General features: G+C 38.7%; 1 protein-coding gene across 7 annotated transcripts in view; it reads left to right on the forward strand.

Annotated features, from left to right (window-relative positions):
• Window positions 1–25,718, forward strand: part of LOC143040301 (uncharacterized) — a 286,912-nt gene that overhangs the window by 174,034 nt on the left and 87,160 nt on the right. For all 7 annotated transcript variants that reach the window (XM_076211175.1, XM_076211178.1, XM_076211179.1 and 4 more), the window contains exon 4: window positions 13,259–13,400. In XM_076211175.1, coding sequence (XP_076067290.1) covers window positions 13,259–13,400 — 142 coding nt within the window. The remainder of the gene's footprint in view (window positions 1–13,258; window positions 13,401–25,718) is intronic.

A 25,718-nucleotide genomic window follows, 5' to 3' on the forward strand; every position in this document is an offset into this window, starting at 1 on the left:
AAGCAGAAGAGAAGTGAAGAGAGAGAATGAGAGAAAGTAGAGACAAAAGAAGCAAACTTTCAAGATTAAAATAAAACGCGAAAGAAAAAACGAAGTGCGGTAAGAGAAGAGGAGAGAAGAGAGGAGACGAGAGGAGAAATGGGAAGAGAAGAGACCTGAAAGTTGAAGAGAAATGAAGAGAAGAAACAAGAAAGAAATAGAAGAGAGGATAAGCAAAATTTCAAGATTAAAATAAAACGAGAAATGAAGTAAAAAATGTCATACGTTAAAGTGGGAACGAATGTGATACTCACAGAGCAAAGGAAGATAATTTCCCGAAACAGAAAACAGAGATGATTGTAAATAAATACATATATTTATATATATATATATATATATATATATATATATATATATATATGTATGTATTCACTATAAACCCACTATCGGAGAAATAACGGAAAATACAGGGAAACTGTATATTTCGACTACTATCTGTAGTCGACTACAGATAGTAGTCGAAACATACAGTTTCCCTGTACTTTCCGTTATTTCTCCAGAAGTGGGTTTATAGTGAACTTTTACAAGTGTGTTATAACATACCAATTACCAATATATATACATATATATATATATATATGTATATATTTCAATATGTATATATATATAAATATCAATTAAATCAGCCATCCTTAGTCAACTTCTGAGCAAATGCCTCCTTCATAGCATTCCATGATTCACAATACCGCACCAACATCTGCCACGTCACTCCTACAAACTTCTGAATCTCGTCTCTCCATCTCCTGTCTGGTCTCCTTCTTCCATGCTTCTCTTCTTGCGGCGTCCATTCAGTAACACACTTGCGCCATCGCTCATCAGTCGTTCGAACTAACTTACCTTCCCCAATTCTCAGATAGGATATATATATATATATATATATATATATATATATATATATATATATATATATATATATATATATAAAAGCTCTTCAAAGTATGTTTTCCTAAGAACAGGGAGTGGAGTTCGTAGTCACATGACTTTCATTCCGTATGATATAGCACAATTTAATTAATAAATGATAAATAGAAAAAACAGACCAAGAATAGGAAGTGGAATTCGTAGTCACATGATTTTCATCCCGTATTGATGAACATTTGATACTATAGCATAAATTAACAAATAAATGATAAATAGAAAAAATACAATAATCAAATAGATAAATCTGTGAACAGCTATAAATCAATTACTAACCAACAAACAATTATATGAATAAATATATACATATAATAATTTTGAGAATAACAGTTGTGATAGATTGAAAAGAAAATCTAGAATAAGTGAAGAAGGACATGACGAAGAGCAAGCAACGCGTCGCAATCGAGAATGGAATTTATACGAACGACCGAAAACAGTTTTGTTGATGGAGGCAATTTAATTAACCCTCTCCGTGGCGGGTGACCTTTTCTATGACACCCCAAAGCTATGACCTAGTTCGACCTACCCTGAAGTTGGGGGCCAATAGCCTCTTCCCACGTATTTCCAGAGTGTCGTAGGAGACAATTGAAATGTATAGGGAGGAAGTTGGTAGCAACAAACACGTTGGTCATTTCCCCTAGAGAGGGCAGAGACTGTTCCAAAGGGACTGGAAGCCCCAGATGTTCCAGTTTGTTTGGACCAAGTACCCTTCGTGATGGCCATGGCACACAGAATACTCTGTCCTCCTCTAAAAATAATGTTTCTTTTCCAGTACTAAAGTGAACTGCACATTAATCATAACATTTATCAAATCCTTATAAAATCCTTGGGGTTCTTTGTTGGGAAGAGAACTGAAATTATCTGCAACTTGAACTGGTTCCCTGTCGTCTGTAGGATTTTTTTTTTCTCTTTGAAATATGTAGATAAGACCAACATATGCTGAATTGTATTCTACTTGATATTTTGAAGAAGAAGAAAGTGAGGTGTCTACGCTAGGAGGCGCGTTACTGCGGCCGAAGCCGTCACTTTGCCCTATGCGCTTGTCCAGTTGGAGCAGGTAACAGTCACTGCTGGGAACTGGAGAGAAGTGTAGGATTCGAACCCGCAACTAAGCGAATGCGAGACCGATTGTGCCGATATAGTGGGAGGTACTTTTCTTGTCATCTCAAACCGTCGACAGCGAAGTGCCTTTGAAAAGAAAAGAAAAAATGTTTCTGCAGAAAACAAAAGCCTAAGAAACGTGGAAGGGCTAAAGACGGGAAAGAAACGGAGAAGGAAATTCAGATGGAATGGGAAAAAAAAAGAACGAAAAAGAAATGGAAGAAGCTAAGACGAGAACGATGGATGAGCCTATAAAGCAAATTGAGCTTCGCTCTCTACTCTTAAGTGCATGGGACTGAGTTTGGTTCCCAACGGATTGCCACTTGTCATTCCTTCCAAACAAACAAGATAACGGCGACGTCTTAAGCCATGACTAAGCATCTTCGTTCATAAGATCGTTTTTATTTTTTATTATTCTTAGAGAGATAAAAATAGATGATATGGAGAAGAAAGAAACTGGAGGACAAAATACTTCACGTAAACATCGAAACACGAATAAATAGACAAAAAAACATAGAACAGAAATAAACGGGGGGTCGAAAAAGCCCAAACGAAATATAAAAAAATAAGAATAGAATAAAACAAAATAAAGGAACGAAAAGATGCAAGAACAGCAAAGAGGAGACGAGCGGAGTGAAATATAATGAAACGAAATGAAAAGCGAGATGCAAACGAAGACGGAATGCGTACAAGGGAATCGGAAGAGATGAAGGAACGATGAAGGAAGGAAGGAATGCATAGAAAACGGGAGGCACGAGTGCGTGGGTGCAGCTTCTGAGTCATCATTGGCTCGTGTAATGAAATGAAAATAGAGGAGAAAGAGACGTGGAGGGAGAATAGAATGCAAAGGGGGGAAAAGAAAAAAAGAAAAAGGAAAATGAGCAAAGGAAAGCGGAAGAAGGTAAGAAAAATGAAGGAAAAGATTAAATAGAAGAGGAAGGGGAAGATAGGGAGAGAAGTGGCAAGGAATGAAGAGAGCGGAGAAGTAAAGGAAGCAAAGGAGAAATGTGTGTGTGTGTGTGTGTGTGTGTGTGTGTGTGTGTGTGTGTGTGTGTGTGTGTGTGTGTGTGTGTGTGTGTGTGTGTGTGTGTGTGTGTGCGTGCATGCATGCGTAGTACGAATGTATGTGTATTATGCATACACGCACAGAAATCACAAACACGTGATTCACAAAATATGCAATTAACCAAGTTTTAGTTTTCATTTTCATAGTGGTTAATTGCATATTATGCATACACGTGCACATATTTCTGTACCTTTCACTACTTGGTTGTTAAAGAGAAAATCGAATATTCTAAGTTAATGTTATCGTTGCGTAGTCATTACAATTCCCCATAATTGTATTAAAATTATAATGCTTATAGACAGAAATGGGAATTCGGTAGCGTTGAAGGACATGAATACTGCGATATGCTCGTTTGGTGTCAGGTCCCGTTTATCAGTTATGGAGAGTCCTGTGGGTAGCCATGTTAATGGTTTGGAGAAGTTAATGAATCATTTGTTTTCGGAGGAAATGGTGGTGGGAGAGATGGTTGAAGGAGTGCAAGGAGTTGATGTGATGCTGGAAGTGATTGAGGGGGTGGAACGTGCGGAGGTGGTTGCGATAGGAGGGGATGTGTTGGTGACGGGGGTGATAGAGATGGATGGATTGTTGTTGTTGATTATAGTATTGATATTCTCGTTTTCTTTCCCCCACATACTCATTCAAATCGCTTCACAAAGCGTCTTTTCCTCCCTTTTCTCACTATCAGGACTATGTGCGCTAAAATAAATAAATAAATAATAATAATAATCTTCCCCTCCCAAATTTATCACTCTCTACCCCACCTCTCTCATCACTTTCCAACATTACCACTCCATCACTCCCTCACATAATCTCTCTACCAATGACACCACACGCTCCCAGAACCCAAATCATGTTTTCCTTTCAGTTTCGTTTTACTTAGCTCTAACACATCTATCTTTTTCACAAATATGCAATTAATCTCTTCCCTTCTGTTCTCATCCGGTCCACATCTACGCATTTTCATTAACCCAGTTAAAGGGTTCTGACCGGGAACAAGGTGGCGGCCTTCTTCTCACCCCCATCACAGGGGAATTACAAGTAGTAAGGAACAGGCTTAAGGGGCAGCAGAAAGAATGGACAGCAATAGTATAAAAAAAAAAAAAAAAAAAAAAAAAAAAAAATATATATATATATGAGAATCATATTTAAAGAATAACGTGAAAAATATAAACCAAATTGAGTAAATGCAGTAAAATTATATACAAACTCAACAATAAAGCGTTCAATCTAATGTTGCAAAGATAAATGATAAAATTAGCATCAGATGAAAGAAATGCATTTTTGCGTAAAATTCACCTAACAAAAGAAAGAAAAAATTATGTCTGAGAATTAGAGTTCAAATGTTCCCATCTCCCCCCCTCTCTCTCTTTCTCTCTCCCTCCCTTGCTCACATACACACGTTTTCTCTCTCTCCCCTTCTCTCTCTCTCTCTCTCTCTCTCTCTCACACACACACACACACACACACACACACACACACACACACACACACACACATACACATAAACACACAAACATTTCTCTCTATGTCTCTCTTTCTCACACACATTTCCTCTCTCTCTCTCTCTCTCTCTCTCTCTCTCTCTTCTCATTTGAAAATCATTACTAGCCATTCAAAGACAATTACGTCCTGTAACATTACTGAGCAATGGCGTATTGCGTGCTTGTGGACAAGTATATCGCATAATGAACATGCAAATTTCGAACTTCTCTAATCAAAATCGTCCAACTATTATATTTCTTTTACAGCGGAATTTGATGACTCTGATTAGAGACCACGTGGATTTTTCTTACAAAGTCGCCAGATTTTGTTATAGCGGAGGGCTAATGAATAAATGATTTATGGATACTTTTGCAGAGCAACGAACGTTGAATTACCAATCTCAGCCGAAGGTCGCGTAATGGGGCGCAATTCGATCAAGTGAGAGTTCATAAGATTGACTTCTGCATGTCATATTTGGGATCTTATAGGCTCCACACACAAACACACACGCACACACACACAAAACACACACACACACACACACACACACACACACACACACACACACACACAAATGGTATATGCAGCGACACTATGGACACCCAGTACTAAAAAGAATATAAAGAAACTAGAAAGAATACAGAGAGCAACAACAAAGTTGGCACCAGCTCTTTCCAAATTAACATACGAACAAAGATTATCGAAACTAGAACTACCAACACTAGAGGAAAGAAGAGAAAGAGGTGATCCACTGACTATATATAGAATCATGAAAGGAACGGAAATCCTTGACAGAAAAGATTTACTAAAAAATGACAATGAAAAAACAAGAGGTCATGAAAAGAAACTCAAAAAAGGAGAACTATAGAAGAGATCGGAAAAAGAATAGCTTCCCTCACAGAGTGCTGGATATATGGAATAACTTAGCCGAAAAAACAGTGGGTGCAAATACTATTCACGATTTTAAGAATAAACTTGATGCTGAAAGATACAAAGATGGGTCACCACGAGCATAGCTCCCTTCCCGTATAATACGACTATTTAAATACAACGAGGTAAAATACACACACACATACACACATACTCACACACACTCCAAATTGACATAAGAAGAAAGATTGGCCAAACTCGAACTACCAACCCTGGAACAATGAAGGGAAAGAGGAGATCTACTAGCCATCTACAGAATTATGAAAGAGATGGAAGTCCTTGACAGAGATGATTTACTAAAATGGGATAAAAGAATAAACAAGATGACATGAAAAGAAACTTAATAAGGATAATTACAGAGGAGATCTGGAAAAGAATATCTTCCCACACAGAGTGGTAGATATCTGGAACAAACTGAATGAGGAAACAGCGAGTCCAAAAAATATACAAGAATTGAAGATCATACTGGATGCTGAAAGATACAAAAGCGGGTCATTACGAGCATAGCTCTCTTCCCGTAAAATACAACTAGGTAAATAAATACGCACGTACACCCACCCACACCCACACACCCTCCTACCCTCCTCTCTTCCTCTCTCTCCTCTTAGGCAAATTACGTCTAACATAAGATAGGAAGGTTTCGATTGATCAGTTTCCATCATCAAGCAAGAGATCCCTCGTCTCTTATTGAGACGGACCTTTCCCTCTAATTTGAATCTTTGAAATTCGGAAACGTTCCGAAATCTAGAAATTTTTTGATACTAGGAAAGTGTTTATGTTCCTAATATTGGAGAATTCTAAAATTTAGAAGTACTCGTTCTTCACTTGTCTTCCCGTCAAGTCAATGACAGACGATTTTATTTAGTCAAGGAGAATAATTTTTTTAATGTGTGGAATTTGGGACCTGATGTGATACAGAGGTACTAAGCGTAGGAGACAGCTGCTTAGGTGGTCAAGTGTGTGGGTTCGAGTCCTGGGGCCGAATTTATAAAAGATCCTAACCTAAATCCCTATGTAGGCGACCTAAATGCTTATGTCTAGACTTGGGGATCAGAATCTTTTATAAATTCGACTCCTGGTATAAAGCTTAGGAAGCGTGTTCATTCTAAGCAGTTGTCCCTAAGAGCCAAAATCTAAGTTCTTGGAAAGTACCGTTCTCACCCTGAACAACGGAATTTGAAGCATAAAACCAAACTAATCACATATTTCCTGGGATTATTCCAATGACAATTCTCCTGTTCAATCAAGATTCTCAAAGAAATCGTCTGGCGTTCTTGGAGTTCAAGTTAAGAAGAACACTTGTTCATATTACCTTTCCTTGTCGTATAAGATAAATAAATGACAATTTTCCTTTGGGTGTAAAGTAAGATGATGACAAATGAATTGCTCGCGGGGTGTCCAGTAGCCACTGAAAGAGAAAACTAATGCCCCTGATGTCTGGATGCTCGGAGTCGTTGAGAACCTTCGTGTGAGCGTGAAGGCTGAAACGTAGGAAGAAGACGCGGAGATGGAGAAGATGAAATTGACTTAATTCGCACGATATTTGTAGAATGAGGAAGGTAATGGGAAGGTGAAGGTGGAAATGTTAGTTGAAGGGGAGGTGGAAGAGGACGAACTGTCTCACTCCACACGTTGTAATACAAAGAAGAATTAGGATGAAGAGAAGGCAAAAGCTGAGGTGGGGATGAGGCGTCCTACGAGCGTGAAGGATTTCCCCCGACGACTCTGTGGCTGATGGCCGTGTCGTCGCTCGCCTAACCGCCGAAAGTTACGAGGGCTCCTATTGGCTTCCCGTCGCTGCCAATCACAGGCGCCTGTCGTCGTCGCAGACGGGTGAGCTCGGTTATGAGTGGCGTGCGCACACACGCACACACAAACACACACGCGACACATACAGATATACATACACACACACGTGCGATCTACATAACTACACACAAACACGCACATCCACACAAACATATGTATGTGTACATTATATATATTGTATATATGTATATATATATGTATATATATATATATGTATATATAATATGTATATGTATATATATATATGTATATATATATATGTACATATGTATATATATGTATATATATATATTATGTATATATATATATATATATATGTACATATGTATATATATATGTACATATGTATATGTATATATATGTATATATACATGTATATATATATATATATATATATGTATATATACTATATATACATATATATAATATATATATACATATATATATATATATATATATATATATATATATATGTATATATATGTCAAGGACTACTATTACACAGGACATACGCACCCAGATTTCTGGCTCAGCTAGCGGAGGCCATTGCTTTCTTTGTAACCTAACATTTTAGATTGGACAAATATATAAAAACTAGAAACCTAACATTGTATATAGGACAAATTTATCAACTATTATTGACTTATTCAATGCAGTATAAGTTTATATAAACTTTTATAGTGAAATAAGAAACTATTCTTAAGGCACTGATATGCTTTGAAATGCCAATTTTAGCCGGACTTAACAGTTATTATTGTATGAGGTTAGTGGACACCAGGGCTGGTTGACTGGGGATACTGAATAGCTCGAGATGGATCGTTCATGCGCTAATCTTGCCCCTTCCCAGATACATTCACTAAATTCCACCAGTTGAGGATGATTTGGATGAACTTTGCAGTGTCATGACACCCTCTGAGCTTCAATGAAGCCACAACCTTTTTTTCGAAGACCTTCAAGACATGCTGCACATTTTGTAGTTGAAATCGTGAGGGGTTGACAGCAAATTTAGTGAGGGGAGTAGTCTTCAGAATACTGCCTTTCTCTGACTCATACAGCTCCTTGACGTCAGCAAATGATGCTGTTGTTTTATTGTCAAGACTGATCTTCTGGCACTTCTCACTGATCCAGTTGTTGTGGATGCACTTCAGAAGATGCACTGTGCCAAAAAGGAGAAAACAGACACGTTCTTTGTCAAGAGGATGCTTGACTGTGACACGGCAATCACTCGGAAAATCAAACAGCTTACAGTACTACTGGTTTATCTTGTGGTTGTCTGTGATAGACCCGATGACACGCACACCTTCCCCCTCAACATCAGCTGCCGCCTCCTTCACACGCTCAAGCTGGTATGCTGCTGTAAGCTTGTGGACGGGTGTCACAGAAATCATAATGCTAGGCCCTCTGTGCAGCGACTTCATCATAATATATAGAATAGAAGTGGCCTTGCAGTCTGGCTTGTTCACTGCCATGCCATTCAGAACCCCACCAGAAAATGCAACAGTTGGCCGAATCTGTACTTCATCTATCAAGAGAAATACATTCTTCTGCTGCAGTGTCTTCACTTTGGCAAATGTTTCCCTCATCACCTGATCCTTGTCAATAGATGAAGTGATGTACTGCAGCTTGCGTTTCCTTGGCAGCACCAAAAAGTCTCTGAGCTGTTCATAACTACACTTGGGGTATAATTCAAGAGCAAAACAATGATCATTCATGGAAAACTGTTTCTGTGATAAAAGTTCCAACTGACGTGTCAAAAATACCAGCTTCTTCTCATTCTCGGTGTTTACACAGGCTGACGTGTGGGTTTGAAGAAGAGTGACAATAATCTCAATATTTTTGTCAAACGGGATGTCATAGTTAATTGCTAAGCGCACAGCTTCGGCGAACTGACCATACGACCTCAAACCATTGTTGGGATGAAGTGTCTTACCCAGTGGTACAGTAATGCCCTTCTTGAATGCACGGCAAATCAGTGGGCTACACAACGTGGGCGTGTTTTCGACAATCACAGACAGTCTGCACTCACTAAAATTTTCTATCATGAACAGACACACTAACCTTTCTTCCGATCTTTAAATAATTAAGTTCTTGTACTGCTTCTGTAGGTCACGTTCAGATCTAAAAGCATCAAATGAAGTAATCGTATCTTTCAGAAGAAAATGCCTCAGTTGCTTGTCTTCGGCCTTCGCCGGGCGAGGTACAGGTTTTGAAGATGGCAGACATGAAGCAGGCACATTGAAGACACTGGGAGGGATCGCAGGTTGCGTAGAACCACCAGGCAATTTGATAGAAGGCGTGTTGGGACCCCAGTGTTCTCACAAATGAAAAATCTGTCAGAATCAACAACAAATTTCTTACGTGGTGGCAGCACATTAATCCACTTCTGTCTTTCATAACGGTCTTTTGGCAGTCGAAACACTCGACACCTGTTATCCTTGTCATAATTACCGTTTCAGTTCACAGCACCACACTTATTCGGCATTTTGAATATACAAAATCAGCAAGAACCTATGTAAACAAATACAATCCACTTCTAAATGCAGCCACGCGGGAAAGACGGAGTAACACAACCTTAACACCTCCAATGCTAGTAGCACACTGGACCAGTGTTGCCACTCTAGAAAATGAAAAAAACCTAGACAGATTGCCAAAAACTACTACATTGAACAAAAACTACTAGATTCGAATTATATTACAAAATATATACATGAAAACATTTTGAAGTTAGAAAACTGTATACATCAAACTAACTACCACTGCCTGTAATGGTGCAATAATCCAAAGTTTCACAACCAATCACAAGTTAGTTAAGTAGACAACTATGAGCTAAACTCGTCACTTGTATGCAGGAAGGACTGTTGTTGCATTGCTCTTTACGATTCTGCACTTGAAAATTTGCACAAACTAATAATTCGGATAATACAAACCTCAACCGTCCTGCAACCATCTATATACTAATGTAACCAATCAATCGCGCAAACATACTATAAGCAAATAACAAGTGCGCCAATTTGACTGACAATTTCTATGGAGTTCGTATGATGATATACATTCAATTCATAGTAACTGTACGTGTGAATGTGTTATAGCTAATTTTCAAAACCTCTCAATGACAAATCATGCTTTCATGGAATAATTCGAGAAGTATTAGACAGAAATGATGCAGAAAAATAACATTTTGCGAAAACAGATACAAACTTCGACGCGAGCGCGACAGCCTGCTATATTTTGTACTTTGTAGGATGGTTGCGTGATTAGTAGGCAGGGTTGCCAATTTAGCACTTTTGGTGCCAGATCTGGCACTATTTTTCTGTGTTTGGCTCAAACTTTTTCAATCTAGCATCTGGCTCCAAATCTGGCTCCAAGAATTTGGCTCCGTAATGCAAAATTAAACGTTTTTATTAGGATCTTCAAAATATACTAGATTCTTGATATCCATGACGAAAAACCACTAGACTACTAGATTGAGGCAAAAAATAATAGATCTAGTGGGAAAACACTAGGAGTGGCAACCCTGCACTGGACTGGCCTTCGCTAGCGGACCCAGGGATCTGGGTGCGCACGTCCTGTGTAATAGTAGTCCTTGATATATGTATATATATGTATGTATGTATACATATATATATATATATATATATATATATATATATATAATTTGTGTGCGTGTGTGTAGATATGTGTATATATACGTACTTATGCACGCACGCACACGCACACACACACACACACACACACACACACACACAAACATGCATATATATCATTCTTAGCCAGATTTGATCGTAATGATCCTTCAGCTTCCCGCTCGAGTATAGTGGTGAATAATTAATCTTTACTCTCAATTATGTTTTGTTATATGTGTATTTTCGGGAATGATAAATATGAAAACATAATGGTTTACAAATATATTCTCAAAATAAACACCTTCCCATATATTTATAGTGTATAAATGATTCATTTTTATCTATGGTGATGGGAAAAGAGGAGTCTATTCTGGATTATTTTTCTTTCTTTTTTCATTTTTTAATCAGTTTTTGGGTTAGTCTTTACTGTATAAAGAGGCGATTGAATCAAAGAACACACGAACAATTAATGACTTATTCGCACACCTCCACTATGGGGTCTTAGGTGTTCGGCCTCCTGTGTTCAAACACACTGTAGTGAGACAAAATTCCTTTGCTACAGAGCCTAATGGCCCTAATTTTGAACTTTCCACCAGCTTTGCAGAATGCTATTTAACATTAGAAGGCAGAGTTTTACCTGATGTTCTAGTTAAGTGCATTTGGCTTATCATCTTGTCTACAGAACCTACCAATATTTTTCGTAACTATAATTAACAACGTTAATAGAATTCTTCTTTCTAATGATAGAACGTGATCGCTAGGGGTGGAGAAAAGGTTTAAAAGTTCGATCCTAACAGTCGAATGTGATTTATCCCACACCGCTTCACAGGACGATAGGAATAAACCAGTTTTATAGGCCCCAAATTATCCTTGACCTCATCATTTGCCTGCTTCACAAAATTGGATTCATGACTGCTATCTTATCATATATGTTTTTTATAAACTAAATTGCGTCCCCGGTAGCTTTATCTATCATTTTAGTAAGGTTAAACTACCTTCATGTTTACACTCCTTACAAAGGATTACAAAGGAAGAGTATGCCGACAGGAGACCTTTTGATATATAACTAGGTCGGATAAAAAAAAAATGAAAACAATAATAATAACAATAATAATAATAATGAATAAATAAACAAATAAATAAAATTATAATAATATAAATAATAATAAAATAAGTAAATAAATAAATAAATAGGTAAAGTTAAATAAACAAACAGGTAAATAGTAGATAATAATTTGACACATAAATAACAATAATTGATAATAAAGGAAATAATAATAAACAGAAAAATAATAACAAACAAATAAATCATATAAAATAAATGGCAGGAATTACAGCACGTTGCTTAGGTGTTTATCAAAACGAATCTTAAAGCTTCGAACTGAACTACATTGCACTGCCTCTGCAAGAAGTTTATTCCATTCACTAAATACACGGTTGATGTTGTTTCTACATACTTCCAAATTAAATCTATTTCCTGACAGTTTGAGACACTAGTAAGTATCTTAGCAACCAATATGTGTTGATAATTTAAGATGCTTCCTTGATACGAGTAATCATAGCAACAGATTTTATATCCTGGGTGGTTACCATAGCAACGGTTACCATAACAACAAACTTGACCTAGCTCATGGTTCTTCTTTTGGCACTGTGCCTACCATACCAGTGAATCACTTGGCACTCATTGTTTCTCTGGCACAAAATTGACCTGGCCTTGGCATAGTCTGACAAGAAGCACCTAGTTATAAATCTATCTCTTTAACAGCATTCGCACTTTATAGCTACAACTCATGTACTCATCTTTATCTTTAGAAGGGCAGTTCTACCCTGCATCCACAAACAATACATTTTCATGACTAATTATTTTTCTACAATTGTACATATCATTTATCAGAGTTGGCTTCCTCATTCCTTTGCTTACATTTTCTCTATAATATTTTTTACTTATCTTTTAAGATTAGCAGTACATTTTTTAGAAAAAATATTGAAAAATTTTGCTGCCCTGGCAGTGTTCTTGTCTCAATTTTCATTGAATCTTCGCTTTTGTATAAATGTTATCGTTTCTCTTCGCCGGAAACTTCTTTGCATTACAAAAACCAGTCTTCTGCATCAATCCTAAAGGTGCCCTACGCTTTTGTCTTGCAGAAGCGTTTGGGTTTCGAACAGAAATCTGATTACATTACCTCCGAAAGCTGGCGGTGGAGGAAAGAGGAGGATTTATGCCACTGTTGTCTTCAGGAAATTGCTTGGCCATCTCCTCACAAGGAAACTGTTTGTCTTGTTCTTCCAGGAGGTCCCAAGCTTACCCTACCGAACCTGGGAACGCGCCCGAAGCGGAACCTTCTTTGCCAGAGACAATATCACCAACTTCCTGAGGTTCTGCAGAAGGCTTGGCGTTCACGACAACCTGCTCTTCGAGACTGAGGATCTAGGTGAGTCTTGCACTTCTTGTTCTTCTAAGAGAAACGTAAGTTTCATCAGAGGTAGACGAGATTAGGGTACGTATATGCATGGTCTCCCGAAGTGTTTGTGCTTGGTGGAAGAATAAGAAGCGATGTCAGAATCTTGTTCCCTGGAATACTGGAGAGCAGGCAAGGGGGAAAGAATAGAAAGAGGGAATTGTGAGAGATGAAGATTTAAATGAAAACTGTAAGACTAGATGTTGGTCTACTAGAGATGAGTATATTTAGTCCTACTAAACATAAGTACATCTACTGATGAAAAATGTTGAACCACATTTATAGATCACGTGAAAACCATTGTTGGAGCAAATAAGACTGGAGACAGCGAATGTATAAATTTCGATTGCAAACTGCAATCCTCTTCAGCAGATACAAAGCATGAGTACATTTACTAATGAAATAATTTTCCGAGAATTTGCTATAAAAATATATACTTTTCCGTTGTGTATATACAGGATATGAACAATACCACTATTTTTACTCAATTCTATCAACAATTGTGCAACGGGGAGTTGCCAATGAGGTTGATAGAATATACTATCGGTATCAAAAATGTTAAAAAAAAATATGAAAAACAGTTGATTCAAATATGTTAAAATGTTAGGAAGATATAATGTAGTGGTACATTTGTAAAATGAGACTTATTAACCCACTGTCTGTCTTATCTCATTCTCCAACAGTGGGTTAATAAGTCTTATGTTAAAATGTATTAGTCTATCGAGAGTGCCACAAGGATGAACAGAATACCCTGACAAACACCCAAAATAAAAGGAATATTGCCAACAGATACAACAGAGTTTAAACATCCAATTAGGCGCGTCTGTAATATGAAGTTTCATTTAGGATGCACGAGAATATACGTAAAAGTATTCATGACGAATAAAGAGAAAGGATATCCATGGAGGACGAAGGGGAATACTATGGATTCTAGATTAGGAGGTATTCCTCTTCTTATGCGATATGGCGTACTATGTTGATTCAGTATTCACAATTATACTCTTCAACCAATGTACAGACAGGATACCTACAGTAAGGAGGGCCCTAAATTAGGCCTTTTTCCCCTTAATCGTGATGGATGGGCCTCTATGTTAACTCATTCAGTACGAGTTATGTATGGAGGACCCTAAACTAGGCATTTTTCCTCTTAATGATGGATGGGCCTCTATGCTATCTCACTCTGTACCAAGAATTTCCCTTAAATCACTGTTTCCCAACCCTGGGGTCGCCAAGACATCTTGTATGCTAATTTTTTGTTGTTGTTGCAAAATTGTATGAATTCAATACAATAACCATATATATATTAACACATATACAAATACATTAGTGGGGTCGCGACCATTTCATGAGGATCATATTGTGGTCGCCAAGATATCTTGTAAACTTTTTTTTTTTTTTTGCAAAATTATATGAATTCAATACAATAATCATATATATTAAAACATATACAAATGCATTAGTTGGGTCGCGGATGGGAAACTGCCTTAAATGAATAGTCTCCTGACGCTGACCAGAATAAAATCTGAAAAGTGGGTTATGGCAGCAAAGTAATTATGCTTTATTCCAACGAATAACAATTCCATATATGAAAATATAAGACACGAGTAAATGTTTTTCGTCGAGGGAAATTATTCAGATACGAAAATATGACAAATTTTATTGGTTAGACATAATAGATTTTAATAAATGACGTACATTGAAAAGGTAGGCCTTAATATGAATCAAATATCGAAATTAAAGATGATAAATCCAGTTTCGCCAAAATGAACGGGAAATGAGTTTTGATATATTCTACGTTTGGTTATCAGAAAATAAAATTAAGTTGTGTTATCACTTCATGAAATTGTTGAGAATTAATATTCCTCTGGTCTGGCAAGCACATACAAGACGAGTAAACCTCAATATGTTTTGGTAACTTGATAAAGTTATAACCATAATATTGTTTCTCGCGACTAAACAAAGTTTCCAAGTAGAAGCCAGAACAATAATATGTAAGTCATCTACAGCAGTAAAAAGGTTAATGAAATTAGACAATCGTTTCTCCGTGTTAAACTTAAAAGTTAAAAATCCCGGATTTCAGTTCCGATATCAAGTCTCTCAAGACTTTCATCAGAACGTCAGCCAAGCCAACCTTATGGTGGTATTCTTAAAAGAAATAATAAAAATAAATAAATCCTTATATAAATCTTATATAAATTCTTGGAAGGAAAATTTCATATAATGAAAGATTTTTTTAATGATACCACAGTAAGATTCTTACTGTGGTATTCTTAAAAAAATCTTTCCTTATATAAATCTTTCCTTTCCAAGGATTTATGTAAGGAAAGATTTTTTTTAAGAATACCATCGTTAATCCCTCACCGTGGTGCCCAACCAAGGCATTAACCTCCCCAGTAAACAGTATAAGCTTACGGGCCCAGGCGAGACTCGATCTGCCGATTCCGTAATTATAAGGCCAACGCGATACCACTGTACTAATCAGGAAGCTTGCGTAGGGAAGGAGTTTCCAGTGGCTGAACAAAACCATCTGGCACCAACAAGAACACATAGTTAATATTCTTAGTAGTGAGTTTTATATATTGTAGCGATGCTACTGTGACAAGAGAAAAAGTTTTGGTGAATTCGTCTCCTTTATTGTAAGGTAAGGCTGAACTGATTTTACATGCGGCAGGAGCCAATATATATACCGCGTGGGTAGTCACCCGTGGTGCGTAATTACATAATTGCACTGGATTAGGTGAGGTCGGGTCAAGCAGGGTCGCACTGTCAAAGGAGCGCCAGGTCCATGTGGGTGATGCGAGGTCCGTGCCACGTGGTTGTCGCGGCTGTACAATATAATGATAGATTTTGAGTTTATAAAATATCGTAGTTTTAACGGAAGTTTTTTTTTTTTAAAGAACTAAGATAATGGAGAAAGTTCATAGGGATTTTGAAGGAAGTTGTATATATACTGTAGGATTGAATCTATGAGATGATGGAACACATTCAAAAGTGGTGAAAATTGTGTATCTACATGCAAGAGAATCCAGGGGGTGTAGTTTGTATGCGCCGGACATATATATATATGTCTGTACAGTGCTTTATACCTAAAGATATATTAGGGCGCTTTGTAAATACGTGTGATTTATGAAAGTTCTGAAAGGCAAAATCGCGTAAGGTGCCCGCATAAACTACGACCTCCTTCGGAGTGGAAGTAGGGCAAAGTGATTCTCTACATTTTAGAACATTTAGACGCGTTTTACGGTGTTTGGATGTGATAGTGATTAGTGAGTATTCATCACGCAAATAAACGTACAGTTACGTAAATGTGTTCACAAATATACCACACGTACATGTACAGAGGAAAAAGGGAAAAGGAGGAGAAAGAAAGAGAAGGAGAGAGAGAGAGAGAGAGAGAGAGAGAGAGAGAGAGAGAGAGAGAGAGAGAGAGAGAGAGAGAGAGAGAGAGAGAGAGAGAGAGAGAGAGAGAGAGAGAGAGAGAGAAAGAGAGACAGACAGAAAGGGGGAGAAAGAGAGGGGGATAGAGGGAGAGAGAGAGAGGTGGGGGAGAGAAAGAGAGACAGGGAGGGAGGAAGATCGAGATTGAGCAAGCCCAAGTGGTTTAGTGAACATGTGAAAAGATTCGCACGTAGTAATCATTGGCTTCAGATCTCTCATTGGCTCGAGGATATTTGCTCGTGATTGGCCGAGGAGTATCGTGAGTAGGTCAGCTATTTTTAAATCGCAATTTGTCTCCTTAATTCGAAATTAGTTTCCCCATTTCATGGTTCCGAGTCATATTAATCTTTTGGCGGCCGACAATAAGATTTTTTTTTTTCTTTTCTTTGTTACTTTTTGCTTTCCTTCTTTCTTTTCTTTCTGTCATCTGTTCGGCTTTTCTGTCGTAGTAAATTTCGTGGCTTTTTATAGAAGTTAATCATTCTAAATAATTTTGCTAGCCTTTGGTGTGCCTTTGAAATCTGCATAAATGCTTGTGTGTGTGTGTGTGTGTGTGTGTGTCTTAGCCTGTGTCCGTGTGTGTGTGTGTTTGCACAAGCCTTCAAACTTCATTAACACTAAAGATGCAGCCCCGAAATAATCTTGGTTTCCGAACTGGGCAAAATATTTGATCCAATTATCATTGGCTAATTTTCCTCCTTTTTTCAAATACTGGAGAACTAGCATTTGACATCTCATCCTGGTACCCGATGACAAAGGAACAGACCCACAGCAATAAATAAGGACAACAATACAAAGTTTCTTCGCAGAGAGATCCGATTAAAGGTCCAAAGATCATTGCTTGCTGCTACGGGAATGCCGGTTAAGAGTCAATAGATATAAAGTCATCAATAGTTATTCGTCACCTTTTGAGTATAGACAGAATGGCAGTGACATATTTTCTTTGTTCTAATTCATTTAAGTAGTTTCAACGATTGAATAAGAAAAATGTTGCTTATAAGTTAATACCAATGTGTAACAGCAGACGTTATATATATGACTTAAATTGTAATAGAAGGAGGAGCTAAAATACGTTAACTGTAGGGTTTGAACGCAGTAACCTTAGACCGGCCACACACGTGCAGTTTAAACTGACAGTTACAACTGTTCAGTTATAACTGTCAGTTGAAACTGCGCGTGTGTGGGTATCTCAGTGATACTGAGATACCCACACACGTGCAGTTTCAACTGACAGTTATAACTGAACAGTTGTAACTGTCAGTTTAAACTGCACGTGTGTGGCCGGCCTCAGTTAAACAAAATGATGGTGGCTAAAATAATCGACAAATAGTATTAAAAAAGTTATTCAATTGTCAGGAATTATTACGTTTTGGTACTGATTTCCAGTCACTTTCTGCCAGTAAAAACCTTCTTGACAGCTTGTGATGATTTACATCTTTCTCCATCGTCTAGCAAGCTTAACCCCGTCGGTAACCAAAAGTTAACCCTTAAAGAATTAACTTCTTCAGTTTTAAACTAACATTTGTATTCTGTCACTCATTTTCAGCAATTCATAATATATATTTTTTCTCTTTCTTTTGTTTTCATAACTCTTTTCCTCCGATGCAGTATCCACGCAAATCATTTTTCTTTCATCGTCTTTCGACCTTTGATGACCTAGTTTCCCAGGCATCCATTCTAGTAATACAGCAGTGACTTTATATTTTATAATGCGGGTAGTGTGATGCATCGTTCATATGGCAGCCGATGCTGCATGCGAGAATTTGACTCGTACTTAAGTGATTAAGATATTTTGAAAAAAAAATATGATGGCAATGGCAATGTCAGTGTCAGATATGGAGCAACAAATTCCAACGATAAAGGACGACTATAAAGATGTGTAAGTTACATAGCAAACGGATTCCATATTAACGAGGATCCCTGGTAACAGTTGGATGCTTAAGTACCAGAAAAATGAGGGGGGAAGGCGATGGAGTGCAGAGGAAGGAGAAGAAAAGATGTCTTAAGAACATAAGAACATAAGAATGAAGGAGACTGCAAGAGACCATAAGGCTTCATCCCATGCAAACTGACTTAGGTCATTATATAAAGGGACACTTGTCATCTCTCCTGTACTATAAATAGGATCAAAACAACTGTTATTATCACCCTCGCTGCCCAACCCCGACTACTATTATAATTAATCCCATCATAACTGTCTTTACTTTTTTTTAGGAATGTCCCCTTTGGGGCTACAGGGAGAAGGATGCCCAGTCCTATCCCCGTTCCGTTTTTTGTCGCCTCGTAAGACTCAAGTGGGAAACTTGGTGGCAGTATTCTTTTCCCCCACCACAGGGACGGAGAGGGGAGGGGTCACCGATTTAATAAAGCGGACTTGCTGTTGATGTGCTGTGCCTTGCGACACTGCTTCTGACCCAAAGCAGTGGGCACGATGCAGGGATGACCCGTCATCCAGGAGGTGCCAAGATAAGAGGGAGGGTGGAGGGGAATGGAGTATATTGGGGATGAAATGGGTGGGAGTGGTTTTTATGCCTTTGTTTTTTGGCTACCTCCCTTGTAAGGGAAAAAAAAAGCCTTTGGCATAAGTATGTAAATGTATGATAATTACCTAATTTCCTATCATTGTCAAAATGCATTCCGCATGCAAAACAACGGGCCTGTTTAGGTTTTCTAGGTCAAGGAAATTGTCTCTGATGCTGTTATTTGTTACGATTGTTTGTTATATCCAGGCTATATTGTGCAGTTGATCCGGCTAGGTCGGAAATGCGTGCATCACCGGACTTACAAATTATTGTGCTAGTTTTCGGGGAAACTTTACGAACTTGTATGAATGAATGTTTGTGCGTGTGTGTGTGCGTGTTTGTATCCACGTGCATGTGTGTGATTCACCATGGTCTTTGGATCACGTGTTGGACTCGTGATCGACAGCTATTTCCCTCCCGCAAGAGAGCTCATAGCTCATACTCGTACACGACCGATCTATGGGTAATGCTGTGACACACACACACACACACACACACAACTCCCCGCCCATGAGTTGGAGTAAAGACTCGCAGCGCAGGGATATTGAAATTATTTCAGCCCTGGGTGGGATTCAAATCCGGACTGCCGCAGTGGCAGCCGGGAACTCTACCAACAGCGCCATCGAGTCGTGCGTGCGTGCGTGTGTGTTTGTGTGTGTGTCTGTGTGTGTGTGCGCGCGCGCGTACATGTGGGTGAAGGAGTGTCCAAACATCCACGTGAAAAATATACCATGAAACCTGGTTTATAGGGAAGAGGCGTGTAAGATTTCCAAGGAAAAAGTTGGCAGTGCATAACAAGGAGATCAAATAAAAAATGTTATCAACTATCAACTATTTTTGGAAAAACAACAACCCTTGATCGAGAACGCCATTCAAAACATGGTGTCTGGTAAAAACAGTGAACTACGAGCAAGGGAGAAGAAAGTGTTAATTAAAATAATTTTGAAAAGAAAGGAATCCAAGCGTCTAGGGTTCTGGAATACTAAATCAGTCTACTGGATATATATGTATATATATATATATATATATATATATATATATATGTATATATATATATATATGTGTGTATGTATATATATGTATATATACATATATGTGTATATATATGTATATGTGCATATATATATATATATATATATATATATATATATTTCTTCTTTTCTTTTCTTTTCTAATTATTTCCGTGTAACCTCATCAAGTGGCATTTTTCCTCGTATTCTGGCCTCCGTTTGGTTATCTTATTTATCATTGTGACAAATACTTAGCAGCTTCACATAAGTAAGGCTTCACTTAGTTTCATAGCTTCACTTAGGGTTTCACATAGGTAAAGAAGATGGCACGGGAAGCAAACCTCTTAAGAAAAAAAAAAAACCTGTTATCTGCCTCGTCCCCATATCTGTCACTCACATTTCTGAAACTTTTCATTTCCATTACATTTAGTCTTCTTCCAGCCTCTCTTACAATCCATCCTTCTGCTCCGTAATGCTCCGCATTAGCATAATCACTCATAAATTTCAACTCTGTATTTATTTGCAAATACTTATTAATCCTCTCACTTTCCATTCTAACCAGATATTAACACGTTTCACCCTGCATCTCATCTCAGAATCCACTCTCCTATTCAGCTTTACGCGTGACCCCAGATACTTAAATCTCTTGATTTTCTTAAGTATGCCACCATCAAAGTTCACATTCAACCTGACAACATCAACTTTCTTTAATCTCTTAACTTTATTTTTGCTCACATTCAATTGCAACTTTCTTGTCACACTGTGCGCGGGTGGCTATTAAAAGTATATTACAGGGAAAGCAGTGTATTAATATGACAATTTGAAGCACTATAACAATAACGTGCGTACGCTTTGAAGGCGTAATAGAAACAGTATTGAGGGGATGCAACACAACTTGGCTGGAAACATACACGACCACGTGGCTCTCTTACAGAATAGGCATATGGAAATGCAACCAATTAATACAATAATTCTAATAAACTAATAAAAATAAATGTCATAGTATTTACATACAAAAGGGAGAAAGCATGTATTTTCCAATCTACTCACAAGTACAATGCATGACAATCGTACAATGCCCTTAATTAAGACCCACGTACACCACAGCAATACGCGCTGCCCAACTCAGTAACCAACTCGTTTATTCTCTCCTCAGAATCAGCCATAGGTCGTAAAATACAGAGGAAGAAATTAATCGAGATGAGGTACACCTCAACTGTGGTGGTGTCCTTGAACTGGGAGAAATTGGCTAATTGTTGCCAGAATATTTGAGATCCGATGATTATTTTTTTCAGTTCCTTCATTACAAAGTCGTACTTTATGGATAATATTCAAGCTAAAACTCAGGCAATTTCATGCACATGAGGATGTAAACTCAGGATTGTAGGAAGTTTTGTTCAATAAAGAAGCCTTTCCAAGTAAGAATTCTTCCTCTTAACTCACCGTCTTTCGATCGAACAAAATCCCCAATTTACATTACTGTGTTAAAATTGTTAAATGAGGTTTACAGGACACTACGAGGAGGACGATAATTAACTCGAGGAAGGCAAAGTTGTTAAAAATCCATTTCGTTAATTTGATGACGTCATAAGGATATTGTCCCTCGACAAGCTGGCCCTATCGTAGTGAAGTTGTGTGCTCAAGTATCTTAGATCGAAATTATTATGCGCATGCGCGTACGCACGCAAGCATAAACCCGTAGGCATAAACACGCACGCACCATAACAGTACCTTACCCGCCTCTTAACCTTGATATTGTACTGTGTTTTAGTGTTTGTTTTTGCATATACATAAACACACGTCATTAAAGGACTGTATGAGGTGTAAGAATGAGTACCTAGGTGGTCTGAGCATGAAATGTCAAACACTAGACAATATGTGTGTGTGTGTGTGTGTGTGTGTGTGTGTGTGTGTGTGTGTGTGTGTGTGTGTGTGTGTGTGTGTGTGTGTGTGTGTGTGTGTGTGTGTTTGTGTGATTCACCATGGTCTTTGGATCACGTATTGGACTCGTAACCGACAGTTATTTCCCTCCCGGAAGAGAGCTCAGAGTTCGTATATGACCGATCTATGGGAAATGCTGTAACCTTACACGCACACACACAACCAACTCCCCGCCCACAAGAGAGAGTGTGTGTGTGTGTGTTTATTTACCTAGTTGTATTTTGCGGGAAGGGGAGCTACGCTCGTGGTGTCCCGCCTTTGTATCTCGCAGTGTCTAGTTTGCTCTTAAACTCATGAATGGTTTTTTCGCACACTATTTCATTGTCCAGTTTGTTCCAAGTGTCCACCACTCTATGTGGAAAACTGTTTTTCTTCAGATCTCTTCTGTAGCTATGTTTTTTTATTTTCTTTCTATGTCCTCTTGTGCTTCTCTTGTCCCAGTTTAACAAGTCCTCTCTATCGAGTATTTCTGTGCCCTTCATGATTCTTTAGATGGTGGTGGTGGTGATGATGATGATGATGATGATGATGATGATGATGATGATGATGATGATGATGATGATGATGATGATGATGATGATGATGATGATGATGATGATGACGATGATAATGATGAGTGTGAGATGATATATATTTGTCTGTCCTCGTGGTTGTGTAAGAGGGAATCTCATAGTTTATGAAACACCTTTTTCACGCAAAGCCTGCACCTTGTAGGAGCAAATTAAAGGTTCCCCCACGCTGTTCTCTTTTTCCCAGATTCCACCAAACCCTTTTTCAATAGACATTATTCATCAACCGACGCGTGCAAGACAACGCCAGAAAGCCCGGGTTGAAAATATAGATATAAGAAAACCACTTTACATACATATACATACATAATTCTCAGCATTGCATAGTTCTCACAGGTTCGATTGTCCGTACGAGCAAATGGCACGGTTGTACGTGACCGGCAGTGTTATACAAGTACGTGTGTGGTTATAAGTCATCTAACCAATGGCATTGTATGTAGCCGGGATGGAAGCATGAAACCGGTGTGGGGGCATGTAACTGGCTTAGATACACAGTACACCACTCGTCCATTGTTTACGAAGCCGCTATTGTACAGAAACCTCCGGCACACTCGACTGTAGGAGAGAAGTTCTAAGCCCAGGATCTGTTGACCCCGTAGGGGGTCACAAGGTATGACAACTAGGTCCGCAAACTGAAAACAAATTGCGGTATAACAACTTGGTCCACAAACTCCAGTTGCAGTCAACTGGGTCCGAAAACTCAAAACTAGTTGTATTATGACAACTGAATCCGCAAACTGAACACCAGTTGGCAGTATGACAACTGGGTTCGCAAACTGAACACCAGTTGCAGTATGAATACTGGGTCTTCCGCAAACTGAAAACCAGTTGCAGTATGACAACTGGGTTCGCAAACTGAACATCAGTTGCAGTATGTGAACTGGGTCCGAAAACTCAAAACCAGTTGTATTCCGACAACTGAATCCGCAAACTGAACTCCAGTTGCAGTATGACAACTGGGTCCGCAAACTGAACACCAGTTGCAGTACGACAACGGGGTCCGCAAACTGAACACCAGTTGACAGTATGACAACTGGGTCCGCAAACTGACAACCAGTTGCAGTAGGACAACTGGGTCCGCAAACTGAACACCAGTTGCAGTAGGACAACTGGGTCCGCAAACTGAAGACCAGTTGCAGTGTGACAACTAGCCCACAAACTGAACACCAGTTGCAGTTAATGGATTACTAACGATTTTATTTATTGTAAAAGTGCTCTCTAGGAGGGTAAAGAACAGCAATACATAAGTATGGGATACATGATGAAACAGGCTGAGAACCTCTATTATATGAAATATGTCCGTCCATTCGTGTGAATCACGTGCTGGTCTAGTGATCGACCACTTATCCTTTCGGATGAGAGCTCAAATCTCATATATCCCCAACCTATGGGTAATGCTGTAACCTTATACACACACATATTCACACGCAGAGATCTTTGCCCACGAGAGTCGGGGTGCCGGCTCATAGTGCAGCGATGCTGAAATGATTTCTGCTCTGGATGGGAATCGAACTCAGACCGTTGCATTAGTGGTTGCGAATGGTACCACTGTGCCGTCTAGCCATGGTGGACTGACTTGTGTGGAACCTTCTACCTTCCCATGATGATTATCGTTATTGTTAAGAATGAATACCTGTTAGTGGTAGCCCTACAAGATAAACTCCCTGGAATAAAATTCTTGTATTATGGTTACAAGGGCCTGAAGATGGAAAAGGTTTCGAGAAACTGTGGTTGGCACCTTTACCCTAACACGCACATGTGTGTGCTGTTAGCATCTACCGATCGAGAGAAACCTCTTCCATCCATTCGTGTACTATGAGTCAAGGATAAGAGCGTTGGTGTTGGTATCGTTGGTATCGTATTTTCTCCATGAGGCAAAAATGGAATCACGATCGATTGAAATCCCCTACCAGACTGCAGTTGCATCCTGAGCCGCATAAAATTCTCTTCTCTTAGTCAGAGCAATGTTTAATAAACACACGAACTGTTTGCGTTCTGTGTATCGCCAAGGGCGTGAACAACGTTCAGGGTTTGAAAGTGTCATTAACAACACAAGCCGTTGATATCCTACCTGAGTATAAGGATAATGTGGGAAGGGGTGAGTGGGTGCCAGGTCACAGTGTTGCTCATAGATTAGTCCATAAACGAGCTCTGAGCTCTCATTCGGGATGAAAATAGCTGCCGAATACAAGTTCGGCACGTGATCTAACACCGTAGGTAATAGTATAACTCCTAAAGGGATTAGCACGGAACTGCAGAGTACGGTACATATTCGGCACAAAGGACATTTTCTCTTTGCATATTATATAACTGGAAAGGACGTTTTTCTTAGATAGCCATCTTCCCTCCAGGGCAAAGGTGTCAAGTCAAGGGTAGGTGGTTTGAATATCCAAGCGTGCCTCATTTCACACGTATCGACTTTCGCCGTGCACCGTCCACGACACGATATCGGGTGTGAATTGTGCAAGCGTCCATAGACACCAGTGGTTACCTAAGAGCACGACGTCGTGTCGTGGAAGGAGCAGGGCCAAAAGTCGTTACGTGTGAAACGAGCCTATGAGTTGTCGCGTGGGCGTCCTTCAGCACCCGACAAAGGCTATCATGATTAGTCACCTCGCTATTTTATTTTTATTTTTTATTATTATTATTATTTTTAATCCTATAGATCCCGTTGACTTCATGCCAATATCATTACAGGACATGGACGTCTCTGTGACATTTTTCCCCCAGGATGACGTCATGAAAGAAAGACGTCATAAAATGGGAATGGCGTTATAAAGGAGGATGACGTCATAAAAGAAGCACAGCGTC

Source organism: Oratosquilla oratoria, chromosome 28, assembly GCF_046742065.1.
Source record: "Oratosquilla oratoria isolate Oo_2021 chromosome 28, ASM4674206v1, whole genome shotgun sequence".
NCBI lineage: Eukaryota > Metazoa > Arthropoda > Malacostraca > Stomatopoda > Squillidae > Oratosquilla > Oratosquilla oratoria.